This window comes from Crassostrea angulata, chromosome 2 (genome assembly GCF_025612915.1).
Source record: "Crassostrea angulata isolate pt1a10 chromosome 2, ASM2561291v2, whole genome shotgun sequence".
Lineage (NCBI taxonomy): Eukaryota > Metazoa > Mollusca > Bivalvia > Ostreida > Ostreidae > Magallana > Magallana angulata.
The window spans coordinates 47,827,705-47,852,200 of NC_069112.1; the positions used below are offsets into that span (position 1 = coordinate 47,827,705).

The 24,496-nt window shown below is 32.7% G+C and overlaps 2 protein-coding genes across 2 annotated transcripts in view; one reads left to right on the forward strand and one right to left on the reverse strand.

Moving 5' to 3' along the window:
• The window catches only part of LOC128171481 (centrosomal protein of 78 kDa-like), a 37,615-nt gene that overhangs the window by 8,534 nt on the left and 4,585 nt on the right, over positions 1–24,496 (forward strand). The window contains exons 7-10 of the mRNA XM_052837248.1: positions 17,922–18,096; positions 18,307–18,420; positions 22,605–22,669; positions 23,376–23,477. Coding sequence (XP_052693208.1) covers positions 17,922–18,096; positions 18,307–18,420; positions 22,605–22,669; positions 23,376–23,477 — 456 coding nt within the window. The remainder of the gene's footprint in view (positions 1–17,921; positions 18,097–18,306; positions 18,421–22,604; positions 22,670–23,375; positions 23,478–24,496) is intronic.
• LOC128171484 (uncharacterized) lies at positions 1,219–12,123 on the reverse strand. The gene is made up of 2 exons (XM_052837250.1): positions 11,842–12,123; positions 1,219–2,778 (listed from the first exon to the last, which is right to left on the reverse strand). Exon 2 carries the CDS (start codon positions 2,362–2,364, stop codon positions 1,630–1,632), a length of 735 nt encoding a protein of 244 aa, XP_052693210.1. The 5' UTR covers positions 2,365–2,778; positions 11,842–12,123; the 3' UTR covers positions 1,219–1,629.

Here is a 24,496-nt window from a genome sequence, read left to right on the forward strand (position 1 = left end):
GTGGTTTTTTGATCTGAAACCTGATTAATGTGCAAGTCTAAAATGACTGTAACATAACAAAATTTCTATTTTTGTAAACATCCACATTAAATTCTGAAGCATGTTTAATATGATAGGAACAACAATTTTTAAAGTGCACTCAACCTGTTGACCTAACAGTGACCTATGAACTTTTGAACCTTTCATTTACCTTATAAAACCTTGGTCTGATGTACACCAATACTAAAAGGCGAAACATCATAAATGGTTCAACTTGTCAAAGAACATGTTGATTGGCAGCTAGATTGAAACTTTGATCAAGTCATAAAATCCGATGATGCAATTAGGGGTTTGATCCCATGATGCAATATGTTTTCAAATGATGAATGTTGTCAAATGATGAAAATCAGCTGAGGAATTTAATAGAAATCACATCAGTATAAAATCTTGTTTTTAATCTTGAGTAAGAGTACATGTTTGATTTTTTAATAAAATTTTTGATGACTTATTTTGTGATTTATTAACGTTAAATTGCTGTAACCAAGCCTACGTCAGTAATCTTGCACAAGAACAAGAGACATAATAGGACTGATTCACATTTGGAAAAACTGGCAAAAGAGGATCCCCTGTCTAAGTCTTGTAGAAATCCTTTCACTGTAGGAAAAGTTGATTTACAGCATGTTAATAGTTCATTGTATGCATGTCAATACTGTAAACAGGGAAATATTCGTGCCCGTTTTATTTTTCACCCCTTTTGCCCTTTCTTGTTGGAGGGCAAATTCTAAACAATTTATAAAAATAACTGTTTTAATTAAAACAGAGTGTCCATTTCTAAATGTGTCTAGGTGAATTCAAGACAGGGCGAAACCATTTGCATTTTAAGTGTAAAAAGGTTAAAAAAAATATGGAGGATGAAATAACCCTGATGACAGTACTTCGTCTATCATCATTTTACGACGAACATTATTGGTAATATAGTATTTACATTAGTTCAATTCTAATGGTTATTTGAGTGTAATAATCAGAGGAGTCTTGTCTTATTCTTGACCTTGCTTTAAGGTCTCCCATAACAATCATTACACTATTTGTAATTGTACAAACATCAAGTTTATTAATTGCAATATATGGCCAGAAGGAGCAAGCGAAATTCATAATGAACAAACACAGAAAAACTCGTAAAGAAAAAGTAGAGTATTATTTTGACGGTAGCTAGCTATAATAATATGATTGATTTCATTACCATTTGTTTACCAGGATGTTTCTTCACAACATGATTTTCCCACAGATTGTTTATTAAGTATATTAATATTCAAAAATTTATCAACATTATAATTGTCATATGAATCCTCGCTTCTTTAAAAAAAAAAAAATCAAAAAACCAGATTGTGTTCCATATATTTTTCCATTGTTATAATGCCATTGAAATTCTTGCTCCTTTTCAAAAATTAAAAGTTAAAAAAGGTAATTATATACATTTTTTGTAATTGGGAGGTGACCATAAACATAAGTAAAGAAAAACATTTAAAAAGTTATATGCAAGAATTTAATTCTGACAAGAGGTCCTTTTGAAAAATTGGAATATAAGGTAAAAACATACCAATTTATGCAATATTTACCATACAGTAACTAATATACATAGGCAGTTAGAAATCATGGGTAAATTTGTTCTTCCTGAAAGGAATTTTTATTCGCAGGGAAAACATATAGCTGTTCTGCAGGCAGTGTCTGTCTGTCTGTCAGTTCACTTAGCAGCCCACTAGATTCCTGTGAAATTTCACTCTGTTCCAGTTGTTCCGGATGTAATGTATCCAAATCACTTTGAACTGAAGCCAAGTGGGAAGAGGTCCTCTGGAGATTATGGCAAGTCTCCGACTTTGTATGAGAATGCTGCAGGTTTTTAGACTTCTGTCCAGAATCTAAATTTAGTGGTAAACTTCTGGATTGTTTTAAAGTACTTGTATCGGACAATAGTGCTTCGTATTGTCCCAGATCTTGAGGATTTGACACACTCGGGCTTGGCTTTACATCGGTTATCTCCAAAGAAAAACTTCCAAAATCGTCGGAAATGTCAGTCTGGATTTCCTCAAGTTCTAAATCCAAGTCGGCATGCAAATCCGACTTTTGAAGCAAAAACACCGAATTCTTTTTCTTGCAGAACACAATCACTGCCGTGGTCAAAGTGAGAGTAATGAAGATGAAAATTCCCATAAACGCTATGACAGTAGCCCTTTGGGTCTTTTGGTGCAGTGACTCAGGATCAATGGGCACTTGAGGTTGAAACACTAGATATCCTTGTGTCATGTTGAGACTGCTGTTGGAGTTTGTGATGTTGATTTCCGGAAGGGGCACCTGCGGTTCATAAATCCCAGTAGTCAAGAAAGCCATGAAAAAAATATCTCGATCTTCTATTTCAAAAAAACACTGAAACCAACTGACCACTGCATTTTTTTTTCAATTTCCTTCCATTAGAAGAATCTCCATGCTGTTTCCTTCCATTAGAGATCCTGCAGTGATCAGGCGGTTTGTTTTGGTATTGAATCACTTTCTGCCAATTTATCCTCCATTTGTGAAAATAAACCGATGATCACTTTTACTGGTTTTAGCTTCATCCGTCCATTGATTTTTTTTTTGCGTGATGAAGTTTTTTTTGGGGGGTTTTTAAGAGATTAGTAATTGGTAAGGTTTTTTTTTTTCTTTGGCTTCTCTACCAATTTTTTTGCCAGGTTTCTGTATTCAGCACTGTAGTGAATGCTTCAGCAGGTGAGGAGTACATTCTGATATTGGGCAGATAGAATTTACCTGTAGTAATAAAAAAAAAAACCCCATAAAGGAAAAAGAAAATCAATGACATTAAAGGTATAGAAATTATGCTACAGTGTTATACTTAGCAGAACTAGGAGGAGAGAGCAGTTGTGATGATAATTTTGAGTCGTTTGATGTGGATTTATTATTGGGAATTTTTCTTCAATTGTCTGTGAGGATAATACATGTATATGAATGCTGGAATTACAAGCATGTACATTTATTTATTAGTAGGGGCATTATGAGCACTAGCTGATATTTTTAAAACAGCAATTACGTGTATATTTTATTTCCGAAATTCTGTGTTTTTCATGAGGGTGTACAAGATGTGCGAAAAATTAAGAATGGTAAATAAGGGGTGAAGTCCTTAGGGTTTTTGGTATGGTAATTTATGAAAGTTTTTATTTTGTCGATGAGTGAAGATCATTTTTCAGCTTTGTGCAATTTTCACAAGAGATTAATCATTTGATGTAACATTAATTTTATTCACATGGAATTTTTATCTGGGTGAATATTCATGTTTATAAGCTAGTGCACTTTTCATATAAGATTATTGTGTGGGAGCTAGATTTCCCTCTGTACAATTCTGATGAGATAACGAACAAGTGAACAAACACATCATTTTGAACATTATGTCACTCAATGCCAAGTTTCGTAAAGTTTCATTGAAAAAAAATTTAAGAGCAAACAAAAAAGCTTTGCTTAAGAAAGTCTCAAGGGAAACTTCTTTCAGGGGGATGATTAGATGGGACTTATAAAACAGTCAATCTTTTTTTTTTTTTTTTTTTAATTTGGGCATGGGCTCATGAGATTTGATCAATGAATGATAGTCAGAATTAATTATCGTTTATTTGATTAACAACAAAGTGCATCTAGAGGTGCTAAATAAACATTAGACAAAAAATTGGAACATTATGAAACCATGCATTTCGCAGTGAAGTTGATTAACATTTTATTAGTCTTTACGATATGATATTTGTGTTTGTATTGAACAAAACACAAAGCTATGGGATGACTTTATCTTAACAGTATCTTAGGGAGCAAAAATTTCTACTTAGCAATATTATATAGCAATGTACCAATAAACCTATGTTAAAGAGTCTGGCTTTCGTAGAATGTTTGGCATAAAACAGCCACAGCAACAGATTGGCATCAAGAAATAAAACGATAACAAAAACTTCATTACAATGCGCAAGCCCTGACCAACATGCTAACGATTGTTCATTCATAGAAATTCAGTGGATGTATATGTCAAAACATTGGAGCCCGAGACGATACAATAGCATTTCATCCATTTCAATCGGCATTTTGTTATCTTCATGCATTATTCATGAGATCAAATTACAAAGGGATCCGTCCAAAAACAAGAATGTGTTGGTGTCGTAATTCCCAATCACGATGATCGCTCACTGTTCATTTTGTCGTTGATTTCCATGTGAAATCAGCATACAATTCGAAAACAAATCTTTTTACTCGAAAAACACTCCAATGCTCAGGGCCAATTTAAAAATAAAAAGTCACTGTTACATAACTTGCTTTTATCATGTTTATTTTTTTTGGTGATGCAATTGTGTCTTTTACTGAAATAATTGCTCTTATAAACAAAAGAAAATGAGTATGAAATGGAGTAGCTTTTAAGCTTTTTGTTCTAATTTCACCAGAGTGAGTCAATTATTCTTAACGAAATACATGCACTAAAACAAGCCAGTCTAGTCTAGATCGTTGTAATATTGCAAGAAAATCATTTTGAGCTGACATTTTAATATGCTAAGGCTATTACAATTACAGTTATAGGTACTTTCCCCCAGTTGGACAAACGTCTGACCTTGACATTTTTTTGGACATTCGATCTATTAAGTTACACGCAGTTTTAGGTCAAATTGTCATCAATTGTTGCTAGAATTGTTCTACAGTATTAAAGAAAAAAAAACTTATAAAAGATTGCAATGTCTTGCACACTTTCTTGTTATTGCAACTGTTGCGATCAACAAAGATAAAAGTGAGAAGTTATAAGGAAAGGAAGAAGTATGCAAAAATAACTGTTACACTTGTCTTATGGCATTCTATTGGTGATACAAAATGTCTTTATCCATTCAAAAAAAAAAACAACTCATGTTATATACATGAATTTATATTGTTAAGGTTAAAAATTGAAGAACTCTAGAGAAATAGGCTACCAATAGTAACTTATAATTAATTTATCTTTTGAATGGAGAATTATACCCGCAAAAAATCAGCATGATCTTATAATAAGAGGAACGGCTTCAGTATTACAGCACCGTGTTGTCTGCGGACTGCCTCATTGTTAATCTGTGGAACAGATTTAGAAGTGTTCGTTAGGATACCAGGTGTAGCTAGAAGAAATATTCCTAAAGGATAAAGGAATCTATTTATGTGATCCATTATGACTTAGTTTCCGGATTGATTCAGCTGTGATGCATAATCGCTACCAAGACAGCTAGACTAGTGTATTACATATTTTACTGAGAATAAAAAAAATTCCCGATGAAGAAGTTGATATTTTAATAGAAATTTAAAAAAAAACTTTGATAATTCATCAATGTATTATGATCTGCACCAGAAACCATATACTATTAGACATTTTCATTTCAAGCTAAGCTGTTTGATCTGTAGAATGGCATAGTGGCCAGAGAGAGAGAGAGAGAGAGAGAGAGAGAGAGAGAGAGAGAGAGAGAGAGAGAGAGAGAGATTTTCAGTCTATCCACTGGTATTTAGTCAGAATTGTTTTAAAATTGTTTAATGAATCATGTTTTCCAAAAATATATTTCAATTGATAGAAAGAAGCCAAGGCATAACATAAAATAACAGTTATTGCATTTAGATAACTGCTTCAACCTCAGTGATAAATTCCAAGCACCTTGTGGTCTCTGAGTAGTCTTTAGCTCATACTTCAAGCCAGAATTGCGGAATATTAATCTTGTAGCTAGGGCTTGTCCAATTTGCTCCAATAACCCATACATCAATTCTGGACCTAATATTCTTAATTCTGAAGAGCCAATTTTTTTTTTTCACAGACACAGTAAATTGGACAAAGTTACAGCAGCAGAAATACTCAGTTAATAAGTTATGTACCATATATATCCATTTGATTTTTCTCACATGTCACAAAATTTGAAAAAATTGGGAAAATGAGGAACTTTTTTTTTTATTTTGCGTCAGTAATTATTTGCAATTTTAAAAGTGTCTTATTGCAAACAATACTAGATGTAATTTTTGCATATTGAATATTTTTTGGTGATATAAAATTGAATGCAAGGAAAGTAAAAATTAGATAGTTGTTGAAATTAATGAATATACGACTGTAGATAGATGTGGATTTTTATTTTGGAAGAATTGGGAATGTTTTGTCATGAACATTTTGATGGAAAATGCTTAAAACTAGCAGAACTGTAAGTGTGCCAATTTGACATTCTATTATAAATTATTGCTGTCTGTGAGAATAAGGATAGATGCAGATTGAAAATATGGCCATTTTGTTCTTAAATAAGTATAAGGATGTAGTGTATGGTTGCTATTGTGTTCACTTCGCAAAACAATTATGACCAATAGGCATGCAACCAGTGTCTTTTACCATATATCCGTTTTTTCGCGTGTCACAAAATTTGCGAAAATAGAGAAAATGTGTAGCATTTTTAAATTGCGTAAGTCATTTTTTTGCGATTTAAAAAGTTTCTTATAGAAAATGATACAGAATATAATTTCTGTGTATTAAATAATTTGCGATTGAAAAGACATCACAAAAAAAGCGACAAATAGATCATCGCGAAAATCACCGGATATACGGTATCTCATTTGAAAACAGCTTTGATCCCGATGGCAATCACACACACTCACAGAGGAAAAAGGATATGGCATGAACAAGCATCAATAAATGTTTGAAGAAGACATGAGCCTTGATCAGCATTCTTCTGATCCAACCTAGAATATCAATGATATTTTATAGCCATACTAATGTTCACCGTGCAGTTTACTTGTCTATTAGTACTGGAGAAGATTGTTGTGTTGCTTAAAATTACACAAATTAAGGCATGCACTTTGGTCATTAAGATTGATAGATGCTAGCAAGCTAAAATGAAGGAAAAATTGATGCACAGATCTTATTAAATCTTCATCACCTTGCAAAGCACAAAATTACATGTATAATAAAGGAAAATTTGATGTGTAGATTGTTATCAAGTGATCACCTTGTCAATACACTATAATGGAGGGAAAATTGATAGCGATAAACATACTTTGTTATTAATTTATTATTTTGCAAAAAATACTATGAATGAATAATTGATGTACATTCAATGTATATTTAGGTAATACTATCCATTTCACAAAGAGTATTTGGGATTACTTGAATAGTATGTATTGATTTGTTAACTACATGCACCCATGGACCAAATTTGAGTATGCTTTTAAAACCTGAATATCGTGAGCTCGATTGGCTTTGCATGAGTAAAGAATTACAAAATTTAACTCAATGTTTAATGACATTGCATATTATCTCACTTTGCTTGTCCGTTATTGCTATGATATTGTATCAGAGCTTTTAAAACGACAATGCTAAGTTTATCAACGTTGTCAAAATAATGCGGAAAATAACGAGGAAAATTGATCTGATAAATGTGTTTTTCACTGTAGAATAACAGTATTATAAAAGATTGTCATGCAAAATCTTCAGTATATTGGGAAAATTATGAAACCAATTACCCGATATCTAGAACATCATTACCAACAGACAATTAAACAAAAAGCTATCTTATTGGATCCAACATATTCAATTGTTCTTTTTTGATTATCATGGAAATGCCAAAAAGAGAAAATCGGGATGCAAGGAAATTAAGAAGCATAAACATTATTGGATGTAAGATATTATCTTCCTTAAATGTAAATTTGATGGAAATTTTAACATTATAAATCCATTATTTGCAAGTAAAATTTTGGATTCAGGATATTAAAGTCATAAATCCTTAAGATTGTTTTGTTGAAATCTTGAAAATGTGTTAATTAGTTTTACAATATTATAAATGGACTACCGGTATGTATGAGATGGGCCTAATATGGCCCCCATAATTGGCAATTTTAAAAAGTGTTTCAAATACGGTACATCAAATCATTATGCTATTTTTTTTACTTTTTAGAATAGTTGATAAGTATGATATATATATTTTGCACTTATTTATTTGATTTATTTGCACTCTCTAGGAGAGTATGATGAATAATGTTGCTATTTTTAATTCAATCAAAATCAGTCAACAATTTTTTTTAAAAAATTGTATAATTCAAAATATAGAGCAACACTTCGAACACGAACCATTTTTTTTGTACGTCGCTTATAAGTTTGGTAAGGTACATCTTTGCTGAAAATATTTTTTTTGTTCAAGCAATCGCAAAAATTGCTTTAAAACATTGAGCCGTTTTATGACAAAAATGTGAAAATGGTGGGAAAAGTACATTACATACTTTTGATATTATTTATAACAATATTTAAAAATTAAAGGATATAAGATTTGAAAACCTTAATACTTTTTTCAACCTTCCCCTTTTTTTTGAGACATTATATAAATAATGCATCATATTCATTGCGAATAAAAGGAACTTTAAAATACATGTAATATCAAAATATTAAATATTTTTTAAATCTATATATTGATAATATGCTGAAAAACATCTTTATTGTTCATTTGATTCATGAAAATTGTTTGAAAAGTGGAATAAAGAACAACAAAATTGATTCCATGTTTTTAATATTTATCAGCAAGATTTAACTTTCTTCATTGATTGGTTGATGTGAAATCAATTTCTGTGACACAGCGCAATTTGTCAAGATTTTCATACTTGTTTTCAGCATCTCAGGATGACAATGTCCAAGAAATTATTATCATCAGACATCTCCAAAAATAGAAAATTAAAAAATTATAAAAAAACCAACAACAAAAAATCAATATACCCCCCCCCCCCTACACACACACACAAAATACCCCCCCCCCCCCAAAAAAAAAAACAAATGAAAAAAAAATAAACAAGATAAGAAAATAATGAAGCAAAATGATCATGTATGAAAGAGAAATCAAGAAGTTAATTAAGTGTATCGCAACACTTTTTTTCTCCTTAGTAACTCATTACATCCCTAAAAAGCAAAATAATAAAGGGAAAAATGAAAACGATGTAGCTAAATGCTTATGTAGGAAAAAGTAATCGAGAAGTTAATAGTGCATCACAACTTTTTTTGTGGTTAATTAATATCAATAATAGCGCATCATGACACATTTGAAGTTACACAGAGCAATCATTATAGAACAGAGGGTTTATGAAGAAATTGATTTCGACTTAATCATCGTCTTTAAACATTGACAGAGTAATCCGAACTGTGTGCGTTACAAGGAGGAATCGGAACAGTTATGAATCGTCTTGTTTATTGAACGAGTAAATCAAATATTCACAGCTTTGAGAAAACATTTGCTACAAGAGTCATAGCTAGTAGACAAAAAATATTTTCTGAATGCGATTATTAATCTCGGCAATTATATTTTGAAAAGCAGGGTGCACCTGAGAAGATTTATGCTTTTAAAGTAACATATATTATTGGGAACGGTTCGGCTGATATAGATTTGGAATTAATATGTCTTGAAATTTGATTATGAAGAAGAATTATGGAGGGGGGCTCTAATTTTAATTTTTTTTTGGGGGGGGGGGGGGGGGGGGGTTGATGTCACTGGTGTGGTCAGGCAAAAAGATGAATTTACCCTTGGGTTTATCCGCATATTATGGAAAGACTCTTGACTCCTCAGTCTTAATTAAGGAAGTGTAACTTGTCTTTTTTTTCATTAGCTTTATGGTATTTTTTCATGCAGGTAATTATTTCATTTGGGTGCCTGTAGGGGCTAAATAATATATATCATCTTTTGTTTGTTGTGGCCTGTTTATGAGGGTCATTCTTTGAGGCAAAATAGAAACTGATTACTCATAAATATCCTTCCTTAGAATTGGAGTTCTTTTATGAACATTCTTCACACCAATGCTGTGCCAATTCTATTTTCTTCTTCAAAGTCAAAATGAGAAGCCCCTTCGTTTCAAGGGGCTATTTGGTAGGAGAAAATGTGTGATTTGTGGTCCATATTTTTACACTAGTCCATGATGAATAGCCCATGTGGGTTATCTCTGTATGAAACCCTCGCACACAAACATTGACTTTCTTTATCTTCAAAAGGGGAAGAGGTTGGGAGGTGTTAAAAAATTATACCACTGAACTGAATGCATTGTCTGACTAATGATTTTGGGAGGGGGGGGGGGGATTTGGAATGGGGAATGGTTATCCGGATAGGGAGGTTGGTTGATAGATCTTGCATAAACTGCATTAAATCTTGTTTGTTCAAAAGTTTTAAGTTGTAACACTAATACTTAACTTTGAAATAATCCTCCATTGCTTATTCTAAAAAGTTACAAGATTAAGTTAGATTGGTATAATTTTTTTTTTGAAGTAGCGATATACAGTGACCAAATCTGTTAATCTCTGTCTGTCTGTCTGTTCGTCTGTCTGTCTTCACATTTTCCTGACATCAGAGAGACTTGTGTATAGGGCTGGGATGATACTGTACTTAGCCGATTCGGTACATATCACGATACATGATATGCGATACGATACATATCACGATACATTGCAACTAAATGAAAACATGAAGAAGGGTTAAAAACTTATTCAATCTGTCGATGTATTACCGCATGTCCAAAGGTATTTTGATATATTTAAAATGAGCGTTGCACAATTTACAAATTACTTTAGTCTCATATACTCTACTTTTTCATAAACAAGTAATCCAAAAGTTGTCCACACTCCAGATTTAGCTTCCTAACAGTTTTGACAACTTTACGAGGTTTTCCCCCATCTTTGTACTTTCATATTTAGGCGCGCGGACTAAAAATAGCCGATATTTGAAGCTCGGATATTTTTGGAAAATGAAAAAATGTTCGCTTAGGTATCGTTGTATTAATGGTAAATGAATCGATCCAAATATCGTCAAAATAAATATCGTGATGCACCGGTGCATCGGTGGATCGTCCCATCCCTACTTGTGTAATTATCAATGACTCCGTCACTCTGGGATGACATCATGACAATTCCGTATGATAGACAGAAGCGATCCCTGTCTTCTTGTTATGCTGCAGCAAATCTTGTGCAAAACAACTCATTGAATAAATTTCTTTATGTCTTCATCTCACACATGAATTCTGGCACAATTCTGTCAATATTTACATGAAAAAGCTGGAAGCTAAGGCCACTTAATGAATGCCCAAATTCATCCAGTAGTAGTTTACCCAGGGGAAAAATTTCTCCGCAGTACCCCTCGTGAATAATTGGCAATTTGTTTTAGTAACAATATCATATCATATCATTTAGGACATTTATCAACTGAAGAGAAATTATTTCCACCATTTGTGTGATGTTTTATAAGGCAGTTATTATTGACTTTATTATGGGATATTGTTTCAATGTTATAAATCCCCATAATATGTTATGTAAAACTTTAATATGATATTTTAAAAAATATACATTTTTAAGGATATCTTTTATTAAATCATCAGATAACATTGGAATATGTAGAAGGTTTGGCAATTTTTCAATATGTACATGTATTTTGTTTAGGTATGGGTAAGGGGGGGGGGGGGTTGTATATTTAATTTAAAATCAAAGTATTTAAAAAATGCTCAATTTAAATAAAGGATTTAATTAAAGTTCAAAAGAAAATTAACATTTTAAATTCTAAATTTGTTTTTAAATTCAAATAATATTTTTTTTGTTTAATTTAGATCTCAAATAATAATTTTGAAATTTCAGATATGCCAGGCTCGTTGAATATGCCCAAATTTAAAAAAAAAATGTATCAGATCAGCTAAAGAATGTTTTAATTTGTCAATATTTTTTTGGTAATTTTAAATAATGAAAATTCAAAAACTTTCTGAAATAAACATGAGAGAGAGAGAGAGAGAGAGAGAGAGAGAGAGAGAGAGAGAGAGAGAGAGAGAGAGAGAGAGAGAGAGAGAGAGACTTACCAGAGTCTACAGCATGATATAATCCTCAAAAATCTTATATTTTTTTTTTAAGTGCTAAAAAAAAAAATGTAAAATAGAAACACTAATCCAGATAATCCTTGTTAAGATCTTCTAAGAATCAGCTGTCCTAAAAAGCTCTGTGCTTGATGCGTTGTATATTAAGCTTTTAAGTTGCAGCAGCTGTTATAATGGTCCACAAACAGTGTTGAGCTATTTATAGGAGAGCTTTAACAGCTGATGCTGTGTGGCCCAGTGCTCTTTGTGAGCATGTATTGGACCGCCGCTGAGTCTCCACGAGTATTTATACACAGCGCTGGATCAGGACTATGTCAATGAAAGAGCCATCATGTCTCTTGGATGGGGAGTCTCAGGCTTAGTCTATTGTAATATTGAGTCAGAATGAAGCATACCAAATAAACAGGAGTTCTTCATAGATGCTGGATTGGGGGCAAAATAAAATTATTTTTGGTTTGAAATTGCCTACTGCCTCATTGAAATACTCCCTGTTGTTAAAATTTAATAAGCAAAAAATAAAGTCCTTTTTTTTATAATATGGAGATTTTTTATTTTTTTACCAATTTTTTGATTAGTGAAACTTTAAGTTTGAAAAGAAATTCCCTCCCTCCCTCCTGGGTCTAGAAATACCAAACAAAATTTTTTTAAGGACGGCCTGTCATTATGAAAGGGCCTAGAATGTTAGATTGGAAGTCTGCTTATAAATAGTGCCTTATAGACTGAAGCATACCAAATAGAGAGGAGTTCCTCATGGGTGCTTTCATATGATGGGGAGTGGGGACCAGTTTAACAGAAGATGTCCATATTAATGCCTTATGAAGTCTAAGATTGGTAGACTAGAGTACATGTTTTATCACAGAAATCTGAGGTTTTATCAATGATAGTTGAGAGCTAAAACAAAACAAAAAATACAATTAATTAAAAAGCATGAGATTTTTTTTTAGTAGATGGTGATTGACAGTATTCTTTCTTTTTATTTTAGCTCTATATAATATTAATAAAAGTTCTTCAGACTCCTGTCACAATGGTATTATAGGCTGCAGCAATTACCAATAAACACATTACAACACAGAAAATCCTCATATTAGATAATTGGTATGACGGGGACCAGTTTAACAAAAGATGTCCATATTGATGCAAATTGCTCATCAAAAGGAACTTTCATTGTGCTAATTATATATACACCTTGTGTTGTATAAAAATACCTTTAATATATCAGCTTTGCCCCCCCCCCCCCCCATTTAGTTAGTGTAATGCCAATATTGAATATTGGGCACTCAGCTTTAAATGCTGGGTTTCATTGTACAATTCAATATGATAACTATTAATATTTATTCAATGTGTGAAATTTTATTGGGTCATTCTATTGATTTAAAGGAGGTGATTAAGAGGAAATAAACTTAAGGAAATATATTGATGGTGATTATTGATAATGGGGTTTTGGGATCAATATTTGGACTTGATGGCACGAAATATTCAATATTATCCAAGAATAAATTGTAATCACTATGGCATGAAATTGATTGATCAGACCTTATTCACAAAGTTTATGAAAGATTTTCTTCTACGGAGATAGAGAGAGTCTAAGCAAGAGAGAGAGAGAGAGAAAATAAAAATCAAATGAATTGACATGTATATATAGCTAATTAAAGACTTTTATCCTTTAGCACACTCAAGAAACAATGCTTTTAAACAAATAAAGCGATAATTAGATTGATGACGTGTTTTTCTGACTGGTATTTAATTGTTAATATCACTAGTCATGACATTTAAACTATAAATTCAGAGCTATGTTTCCAAGAAACAATAAGAAAAACGGTTAAAAATAATTATTGAGTTAGCTAGGGTATCTTTTTTATTTATTTAAAAAAAAAATTCATCACAAAAAAGGAAGGTATCTCATTCCACCTGAAAGACGGTCTGAGGGCGGCGTTTTGAGTACGTCAATAATTACGACAGTGCCTTGCAATTGAAAATTATTTTAATCCAGCTGATGAAAACATGTTATTTCTGTTATGAACACAAAGTGCAGTGTCCTTATTATGAAGATGTCCTCAATGCAAACAAATTGTCAATGTCCCTTTGTGCATTAGACATCATCTTAACTGTTAATATGTAGATACATGTGACTGACCTGTTAGATTTTTGTCTGAATCTCCATTTTTCTATTTCTACAAATTCTCCACTCCCCTCCTTTCTGTTTCTTTCAGTCAACAAAGCCCTGAACGTTGAACTCAATAATGATACTGTTACAAACCATTGCGTCACATACCATATATACCAACTTTAATTAGCCAGTGAGAAATTTTTCATTCTTATAAGGTTTCGCAAGCGTCTCGTTGTAACAAGTTTTTCTAGAAACAAACTACGTCATCTATAATTGCATGCAGTCTCTGGTATTTTTTATCCCCCAAAAAATCTACATCTTCGTTGTGAAAACTAGTCACTGGGAAACCCTTTTTATTTTCCAGTAAATTGTTAAATAAAGTTGTCGCGAATAAAAGTTGGTTTACAGTGTGTACTTTTTTACTGCATCCTTGAAAGGTAAAAATATCAAAGATCATGTTGTCATGTTTGGGAGCAAAAGAAAAACTGTCTTCTGAATAATCAGTTACATACTTAAGCTTTTATTTTGAACCTGTATGCAATTTAACAAAAGAGTTGCAAGATACAAACAACCAATTTTTAAACAATTTTTACGAAATTACTAGACATTTCTGGATTTACCATTGATCTGCTCTAACTAATTTTTACATCCTCTACATATAAAGATAAATATCTTAAATGGTAGAAAGATAATTAATTACATTATAATGAGCCTATGAAGTTTGCAAGATGCATTAGCTAAGTACCGGTAGGATTTCGATATCATATCCCCCATCTCCTATAAAAATTATGGGCATCTTTATTGATATAAATTACAGTCCATGCTGTTACTAAGGAGCATTCAAAATATTCCTTCCTCTCAATTTCTGTAGCTTGATACTACTAGGTACAACCAGAAAAAAAATTTTACTTGTAGCAAAAATCTTTTAAAAAAAATATATATATTTTTTTATGTTGTGGCTTTAATGAGGAGACATCTGAGTTTTTGATTTTTGGCCTTTGATAATGAGGATTCTGAGACAACAGCTAATATAAGGGTTAGCCTAGCTATATACAGCCAACTGATGATTAGCAGGACTCTGCTCACAGAGTTGGACCCAGCTCTCTAATGCTTAACACTAACAAGGCAGCTAGCTAACGAGGCAATCTTCCAACATCAGGCTGGTCTTCTGTCTTGCTGGTGTCTTCTGCCAGACTGGATTGATTTTTATTAATAATTACAAGGCTTCATTCCTCTGCAAATATTGACAAACTGGTCAATTAATTTGATTAATTAGCAATTAGCGGAGGCCCAATCTTTGATAATTTGGCAAATTATAGAAGATGTATGGGGATGCTGGTGCCATGTTCAGTGGATGAAATAAAAAGTCCAGGACTTTTTGATTGGATTTTTTTCATTAATTAATATTATTTTGTAAAGTAACATTTAGTAAAGAAAAATTCCCAATGGTTTAGCTTTAAAATTTGATCATTTTTCTATATTCTTATACAGAGCTTTTCTTCTGAAGGAGATTAGAATGGTCTAAGAACAGGCCACTGCGATTGAGCCCTCTTAAATGTAACATTTTTTTAACATTAGAAGGAATGAGCAGTTTATCGCAAAGGGAAATTAATCTTTGGGGGTGCATGGTTAAGTAACGAAACATTAATTTTGATATGAACAATATCACTTTTATGAATATTCAATTATGAATTTATGAGATACTCAATTATTTATGATGATCATATTTCAACAATTAATTTGATAAGCATACAGTTTACTGGCTTTGGGTGTTTGACATTTTGAGGTAATTTTGAAAGATAAAGTTGCAAAATTATTGACAGTAAATTCATTTAAAAGTTATCACTGAATTTGTTAAACATACGCTAAATAGCTGGGTGGATAATGGAAATTAGTTTCCAGTTACATTTATCTGTTATATGAATATGATAAGAGCCAATGTTTGCACCTACCATTTCTGAAATCAAATTTTTTTCAAACTTTTCCGAAAGGTTACATCGCTATCTGATATTTTGTAAAAGTGTTTGCATTTGCTGTTTACAGTGTATGACATTTTATTATCGGAAGGGATATATTTATTTGAAAGTTCAAATTCTTAATAAAAATAACTGGGAAAAATAGAGGTACTATGAAAATTTAACTTTCCTGTACATTATTATAATATTTCTCTCTTATAAATCCAGAGAACATCTCCCTAAAATTTCAAATGAGATGTTTTGGGACGTGTTATTTTATCGTCACAATGTCAGATTGTTACCCGAAAAATATCCATTTTAAATTTGTTAACTTCTATCAAACTAAGTGACAGAGCCCACTGTATTTACTATTTATAAATTACATATTAATATCCCATTTAATTAAAAATCATGAACCTCTTCATTGTCTGGAGGTAAAAAAAGTACTGTAAAACAGCGACAACTATCCAGCCTCATTAATGGTCAAGTTTTAATGTGTCTTGTCTACTGATTTGACAGTAAAATGTAACATTTCGGATCCAGACTCTCCTAAGGAGAACAATAAAAGTGCCGTTTTTTGGGTGATGAATGGCATTAGCTGCAGTCAGAATAGTAACACTCCAATGTTGTATATAAAAAAAACCCTCCATTATTTTTTCTCTTTTATTGTAAAAGTCTTCCTGATGTGTTCAATCAAGGCCCTTTTATAATGGCTTGCATGATCTAGCCTCTGTTTCCTGTGAATTCCTCACTTTCTCCCATACTTTGGTTGGATGCAGACGGGAAATATTCTCAAGGTACGCTGCTACAGTAATTGGTTTTGGTAGACATTTTTTATTTCCAGTTTGTAGCCAAAAATTCAATTTTGCCACAACTGAGCAATATATTCTAAAAGCCACAGAATTTCTGTTTACCCTATAGAGAGATTACCTTATAATAGCTTGAATAGTATACAGTACATTGGGAAAGAAAGAAAGTGATTTTTATAAGAGCTATGTTCAGATCATATTTGAAATGATTTTTTCCAGCAAATATATTAAAGAATCTTAAAACTAATGAATTGGTGTGCATTATTTGATAATATGTGAAATAAACCTATTCCTTACTTCAAAGATTCCTTTAAATTTTATCACTATGAGATTTGCTTTTACTGTATTATTTGGACAGTTGCTCTGCCAAATCTCACAACTTTTAAATCTAAAATTTTTAAAAAATTCTGACTAAATTTAAGTCCCTCTTTGCAACAAAATACAGATAACAAAAACCCTTATGTTTACTTCAATTGTATGTAGCGAGGACATCATTTTAGTGCTATAACATTTATTTAGAGTTCCCATTCCTATTTAGCTGTAGTTTCAGACTGATAAAAATGCATTTTGTACATTTGTGCCAGTATAGTAACAACTTCTTTACATTGAAAACATCCAAAATAAAGTCTTTATATATCCCATTAAATAATATTCATGATATACAGTGATCATTTAACTTCATTATCTCAAACTAGATGGAACTGTTTAAAGACTTGGAGATGTCCAAGGATTTGACATCAAGGGTAAAATACTGAAAAAATAAGTGGTTGGGACTTACAAATCACATTGATGTATCCATTGTTTTCGAGATATCAGTATTTGAGATATCAAAGTTCAAATGTATTTGTAAACATAATTAGTAAAGTCATTCTGGCAAGGTTTTAGGTTTCATATTTATACTAGCTGTCACATCAGGTGATTGTAGGATGTAAAAAAAATGTGACTTTCTGTCTATTCGGTACTTTGATTTTTCTCTTCCTAAATAAAGCTATGAAGTAACTTGTACAGCATAATGCATAAAGTGAATGTGATAATGAATGCTTTGTAGCTTTCATTATACGTTCGGTACTTTGATTTTTCTCTTTCTTAATAAAGATATGAAATATCTCTTACAGCATAATGCATAAAATGAATGTGAAAATGAATGCTTTGCAGCTTTCAGTACATTCAGTACTTTGATTTTCTATTCCTCAGCACCAAGCTATGAAGCGTCACAATGAGGCGTGGAGGGACAGCCTCCGTTACAGAAAACCGGACCTTGATCGGATGCCGGGAATCCGACGGATAACCATCAACAACAATCCGATGCTCGGAGACCAGGGGGCAGGGCTGCTAGCGGAGGCACTCAAGGATGATCTGTGGCTCAAAGGTATAAGGGATTTCATGTCTTTGTAAAGCTGTAAACATTTGGACACATGAGGTCTGAAAAATTTAAGGGAGAAATTAATCAACTGCCAATGTAAAATTATCAAAAGTTTGCCTGCAGACAGTTAAATGATGTATAGGGCAAAAGTGATCTGAGGGCCAAAACCCCTACATGCATGCATTATTTACATGATTCTGTTGTTGAATATTTTAGCCCTGGACCTGCAGAGTTGTGGGATCTCAACAGAGGGAGCACGGCAGTTACTGACCGTCCTAAAGTACAACACGACCATAGTGGTACTAGATGTCCGCAGGAATCCCCTCATAGGTAAACACTAATATTTGTCAGTGTAAGATAGGAATCCCCTCATAGGTAAACACTTATACCTGTCAGTGTAAGATAGGAATCCCCTCAAAGGTAAACACTTAAAATTATATCTGTTAGTGTAAGATAGGAATCCCCTCATAGGTAAACACTTATACCTGTCAGTGTAAGATAGGAATCCCCTCATAGGTAAACACTTATATCTGTCAGTGTAAGATAGAAATCCCCTCATAGGTAAACACTTATACCTGTCAGTGTAAGATAGAGATACTCTCATAGGTGAACACTTATACCTGTCAGTGTAAGATAGAAATCCCCTCATAGGTAAACACTTATATCTGTCAGTATAAGATAGGAATCCCCTCATAGGTAAACACTTATATCTGTGAGTGTAAGATAGGAATCTCCTCAAAGGGGGACACTTATACCTGTCAGTGTAAGATAGAAATACCCTCATAGGTAAACACTTATACCTGTCAGTGTAAGATAGAAATACCCTCATAGGTAAACACTTATACCTGTCAGTGTAAGATAGGAATCCCCTTAAAGGTAAACACTTATATCTGTGAGTGTAAGATAGGAATTTCCTCATAGGTAAACACTTATACCTGTCAGTGTAAGATAGGAATTTTCTCATAGGTAAACACTTATATCTGTGAGTGTAAGATAGGAATCTCCTCAAAGGGGAACACTTATACCTGTCAGTGTAAGATAGAAATACCCTCATAGGTAAACACTTATATCTGTCAGTGTTAGATAGGAATCCCCTCATAGGTAAACACTTATATCTGTCAGTGTTAGATAGAAATCTCCTCATAGGTAAACACTTATACCTGTCAGTGTAAGATAGGAATCTCCTCAAAGGGGAACACTTATACCTGTCAGTGTAAGATAGAAATACCCTCATAGGTAAACACTTATATCTGTCAGTATAAGATAGGAATCCCCTCAAAGGTAAACACTTATACCTGTCAGTGTAAGATAGAAATCCCCTCAAAGGTAAACACTTATACCTGTCAGTGTAAGATAGAAATCCCCTCAAAGGTAAACACTTATACCTGTCAGTGTAAGATAGGAATCCCCTCATAGGTAAACACTTATATCTGTCGGTGTAAAAAAGGAATCCCCCCATAGGTAAACACTTTTTTTTTTCAACCAAGAAAATAAATTTACGTCCTGCCAAAAGTCCAAGGTCTTGATGAAATGGTTCTAATTAGAGAGTATCTTTCATTGTGATATATTTTATTTTTGGGTAAAATCAGGACGGGGCGAAACCGTATGCAATTGAAGAAGGGCGAAAAAATAACAGGCAAAAATAACCTTGTATACAGTAGATATAAAGCCCATATATATTTTGCTTCATCTGCTTCTCAAAACTTTCATAGGTAATGGATGTCTTATGATTCAATTTTCTAGCAGAGAGAACACAAATTAGAAACAAATTGTTCACCTAAATGACAAGTCATTGCGAGGTAGGCAAAGAATTTTTTTTAGATGTATAAAGTAATTCTCTTATCCAATTGAATACTGTAGATTCCTAATTAAATGCGGGGAATTGATATTGGCATAAAATTGTGAGAAGCAACCCTCGCGGATTTTAAAATCTTGCTTTTTATTTTTCAGACAGCTTTGAAATTAAGGAAATTATAACAAAAAATTTGAGCTTGCAATTTTATATTCTCCTGATCTGATACAAAACAGCGCAATCACGGAATTAAGTACTTGCGTAAAACAAGGAATTTACTGTTACAGTAGCACATACATACATATATGGTAGCTGAAATGGAAGTTGATTTGAATTAAGTTTAATTAACCTTAATTTCTCCGCTCCTGAGAGGAAAAAGACAGTACTGATGTATAGCCTTACATTCCCCATCTTTCCCTTATACAACACACACCCACACACAGTCACATAGCTTTCCCAACTGACAGTGATTTCATTTGATTATGCCTAAATTTATTATTTTAATTAATTAAGTTTTATGAAGAATGAATGTCAACCCAGAACTGATTTGCATTACATCAATTGGAGAACTTTCAAATTGTTTGCAGTTTAAGGTCAGGTTGTAGAATTACTGCAACTTTTAAAATGATTCAGAAAATGATTGAATGAAGAAATAAAATCACATTGCTAAAAATATGATCCATATATTAATGTGTATTTTTCGTACCTGTCATTTGATATTTGATTTTGATTTGAGTACACAAAGTTCACATTCCAGGTTTTGTTAGCTGTCAGTTTAATTAAGAATCTCTTACAGAGAGCAATTAAGCAAGTCTTTGAAAACAGCTAGCTCTGTTGAGGTTTTGCCGTTATAATTGAGAGGTAGTCGCTAAATCCATCTTACTAATCATTGATCTATCATGTTAAAAAAAAAAAAAATCCCATATTTCCTTATCTGCGGCAAAGATTTTAGTCGAAGGCCGAACACAATTTCCTTCCTTTTGATCCCCCCCATTATGTTTTTTCTCTCCAAAGGAACCCAGTCAGTACCTATCCTAATACGGGATATTTTTTTTCTTTTTAATTAAGGATTCAGCTTATGATAGAAATGATCACCTTAATGTTCTCTCAAGGTATATAATGATAAATCTCCAACTCCAGACTTCAGAATTGATTAAGGAACTGCTTAGTACATTAAGGTGCATAGCACTTTATCGACCTTTTCTGTGATTTATGTATCCACAACTTGTACTCATTAACCCTTAAAGCATCTCTTGAAGAACATTCTACTAGTAAATAAATAAATAATTTTTTTTAAAGATTATCAGTTATTTTTTGTAGCATGTGGTATATTTCTATCTCACATTCAAAGGGTCATGGTCAGGATTTTTTTTCCCCGATTTTAATGTTTACAATGCTTCAGTAAGGCATTGTTAATAAACAACTAAAATTTGAGTGTCATTCGTAGAGTGCATATATTAAGGGAGTTACAGAGCTTACAATTCTTTGCTTTGTAAACAAAGCTTTTGTTTACATTTTGAATGTTGAGGTGAAAATTCCAGGTTTAGATCTAAAATTTATGTGTATAATTAATGTTAGGAACTGTCTATTCATGCTTAAAATGAATTTTAAGAACATAGAAAATCAGCTTGAAAATGATTTTTTACAGGTATATTGAACATATGTAAACAAAAACAGGGCATGAGCCTTGTTTACATGACAAAGACTTGTGAGTCCTGTATCTTGGTTATAACTCAATGACTGACTCTTAAATTTCATTTGATCATTAGAAATGCATTCATTTCTAAAGCTTTGTGAATAACAAAAACAGAGAAATAGAATTCGGCCAAAATCGTGTCCATGCCCCTTTAAACTGTAAAATCTCCTTTATGTAGAGGATTTAAGAAATGAGGGACAACAAGTTAAAAGCTTTGCTTACATGTAAAAGTCTCTTGTATTACTTAATGTTATGGAGTTAAGTGTCGGATTAGTACTAGTATGTCCATGATTTCTTAAATGTATAAAACTCTGTCCTGGATTTTAAAATTTGATTTGAATTTTCTGCCATAAAATGCGCTAACTAAGATACTATTGATGCAAAGCATGATGGAAAAAGTAGAAGGTTTAAGGGGGTGGGTTTTTTTGTGTTTTGCTTAGGTGTGAGAGAGAGAGAGAGAGAGAGAGAGAGAGAGAGAGAGAGAGAGAGAGAGAGAGAGAGCTGTTTAGTGTGGTAATTAACTTTGAACTATGAATTGGAAAATAGACATTCTACTCACAAACTGTAAGTTGTAGAGATTGTTGCTGAATGGGGGAGAGTCATACAGGACTAGAATAATCTGCATGACATTTGATTATTCAGAGCCATCAAAAGAAAACCCATTCACTGTAAAATTGATATTTTATCAACTGAAGGTGTTATGAAACACTTTAAGGTGTGAATACAAATAGAAATCAATGCACCATATTTAAAATATTATTGAAAAAAAATGCTTTAATTTTTTTAAAGATAATAAATACAAGGCTTGGTGTTAAACTACAGGTGTGCAATAGTGAGAGAGTGTCTGTTCATCCGTTTGTCTATCTCTCAATCTAAAACTATTAAAGCAATGCAGTGCTTTTTGAGATGGTTATAATCTCATTGATATCTTTGGCCATTTAGTACTAGTAAATCTTTCAGTTAAAACTTTAATTAAAAGAAGGTAAATAGATTCAAATTATTTATGCTCACAATTCCTTTGAACAGATCGAGATGTTGTACACTCAATCATGGAACAGCTAATGATCAACTGCAATGGACAAGATACAGAGGTAAGAGGTCAAGGTTAAAAGGTCAAAGGTTAAAGTCAAGGTCACCACAAGAACAAAACAATATAATAATAGATTATTGCAACATTTGCTCAGAGCTCTTATCTTAAAATCAAAAAAGTAAAGTATTTTAAACTTACTGAATGCTTCATGATTTATTTTTTCAAAAAGAAAAAAAAATGTTTAAATAAATTTGATGTTGGCATGAGACCTAATAGTATATATCATCAGGAAGCTGTTTTTAACAACCCGTTGAACAGCATCTCAAAATCTGTCCATCACTTTGTCTTCTTAATTAAGCACGTAGCTGAAGCCTCGTCAGTGATATGTCATTTTTGCTTTTCAGATTTTATGCATCATTTGTTGATATGTGATTGTGTACGTGTTATTAGTAATAAAAAGAAACTCGGGTCCTGCATCATTCAGCAACATAGCATTAAACTACAAGTTAAGCATGCATGCTGTTATGCAGTCTGTCTCAAGCAATCCCATTTGATTGTCTTGAAAAACATCAGGATGTTGCATGTTTTTTTTTTAACGATAACTTATAGGGTCTGTTTAAAGCTGAAGTTTGTTTGTCATCTTATCTAAAACAAAGACAGCTGAGGCAGACTTGCAACTGCTTGAAGTCTGATAATTGAACTGTTGTTGCGGTGTTTTTATATGGTGGCCTTGTGTTTTATCGTTATGGACTATTGATTGCTTGCAGTATAAGTGGATCAAAGCCGACGAAGGGTTAGATAGTGCTAAAAAGAAAAAGAGACGAACCAAGACGCTCAACTGTAGTTTCGGCAGGAAAACCACCATCAGGGTAAGTTACCATTATAGTAATTCTTACCATTCCACATAGGTTATTTACCTAAACAATTCTTACCATTCCATCAAGGTAAGTTACCATAGCCATTCTTACAATTCCATCTGCATAAGTTACCATATGAATTCCTATCGTTCCATCAGAGTAAGTTACCATAGTAATTCTTACCATTTCAAAAAGGTAAGATACCTTAGCCATGCATTCTTACCTTTCCATCAGTGCAAGTAAATAGCAATTTTTATCATTTCCCAATGTCAGGGGAAATTGACCATGGTAATTCTTACCAATCCATCAGGGTAAGCAACTCTTTATTATACAATATTAAGGGTAAGTTGCCATCGCTGCACTTACCATTCCATTGAAATTCTGATTACCAGTACAATGTCAGGAGAAATGACCACCACTTACAAACTGTGAAAACAATGCTGTCAAAACCATTAACCACTGCTTACAAACCATGAACCACTGCTTAGAAGCCATGAACTATTGATTTCACTGTAAACCACTGCAACTGCAGCTTGCAAACCACAAACCTCGTTTTACAAATAGTTAGCTTGAACCTCATTTAAAGTCTTACAAACCAAGAACATTGAAATACAACTCAGATCAAAACTCCAGAGACCAGAGATCTACTTCCTACAACCAGCAAACCTCTCCTCCCACTCTATGAACATGAACCATTAACAACAGATAAACCATATCCTTTTTATCTACAATTAATGATGATATTATTTGGTGATATCAGTTCATTTTTTTTGGGGGGGGGCTATTTAATTTGAAATTTTTTTTTTATAAGAACATGATTCATAAGAAAACTAACAAATACCGAGATCACTGGGATGTTGATTTTGTGTATAAAAGGGATCCACAAAAATTCATGAGCACTGAGCCACCACTAACAATAAAGAATCCACCATAAAACCGTCCCTGTGATCCATGGACTTTGTCATTCAATTCTGGTCCATTAGACCAACGTATCAAATCACCCCTCGGAGAAGCATCCCCTCGGTATTGTG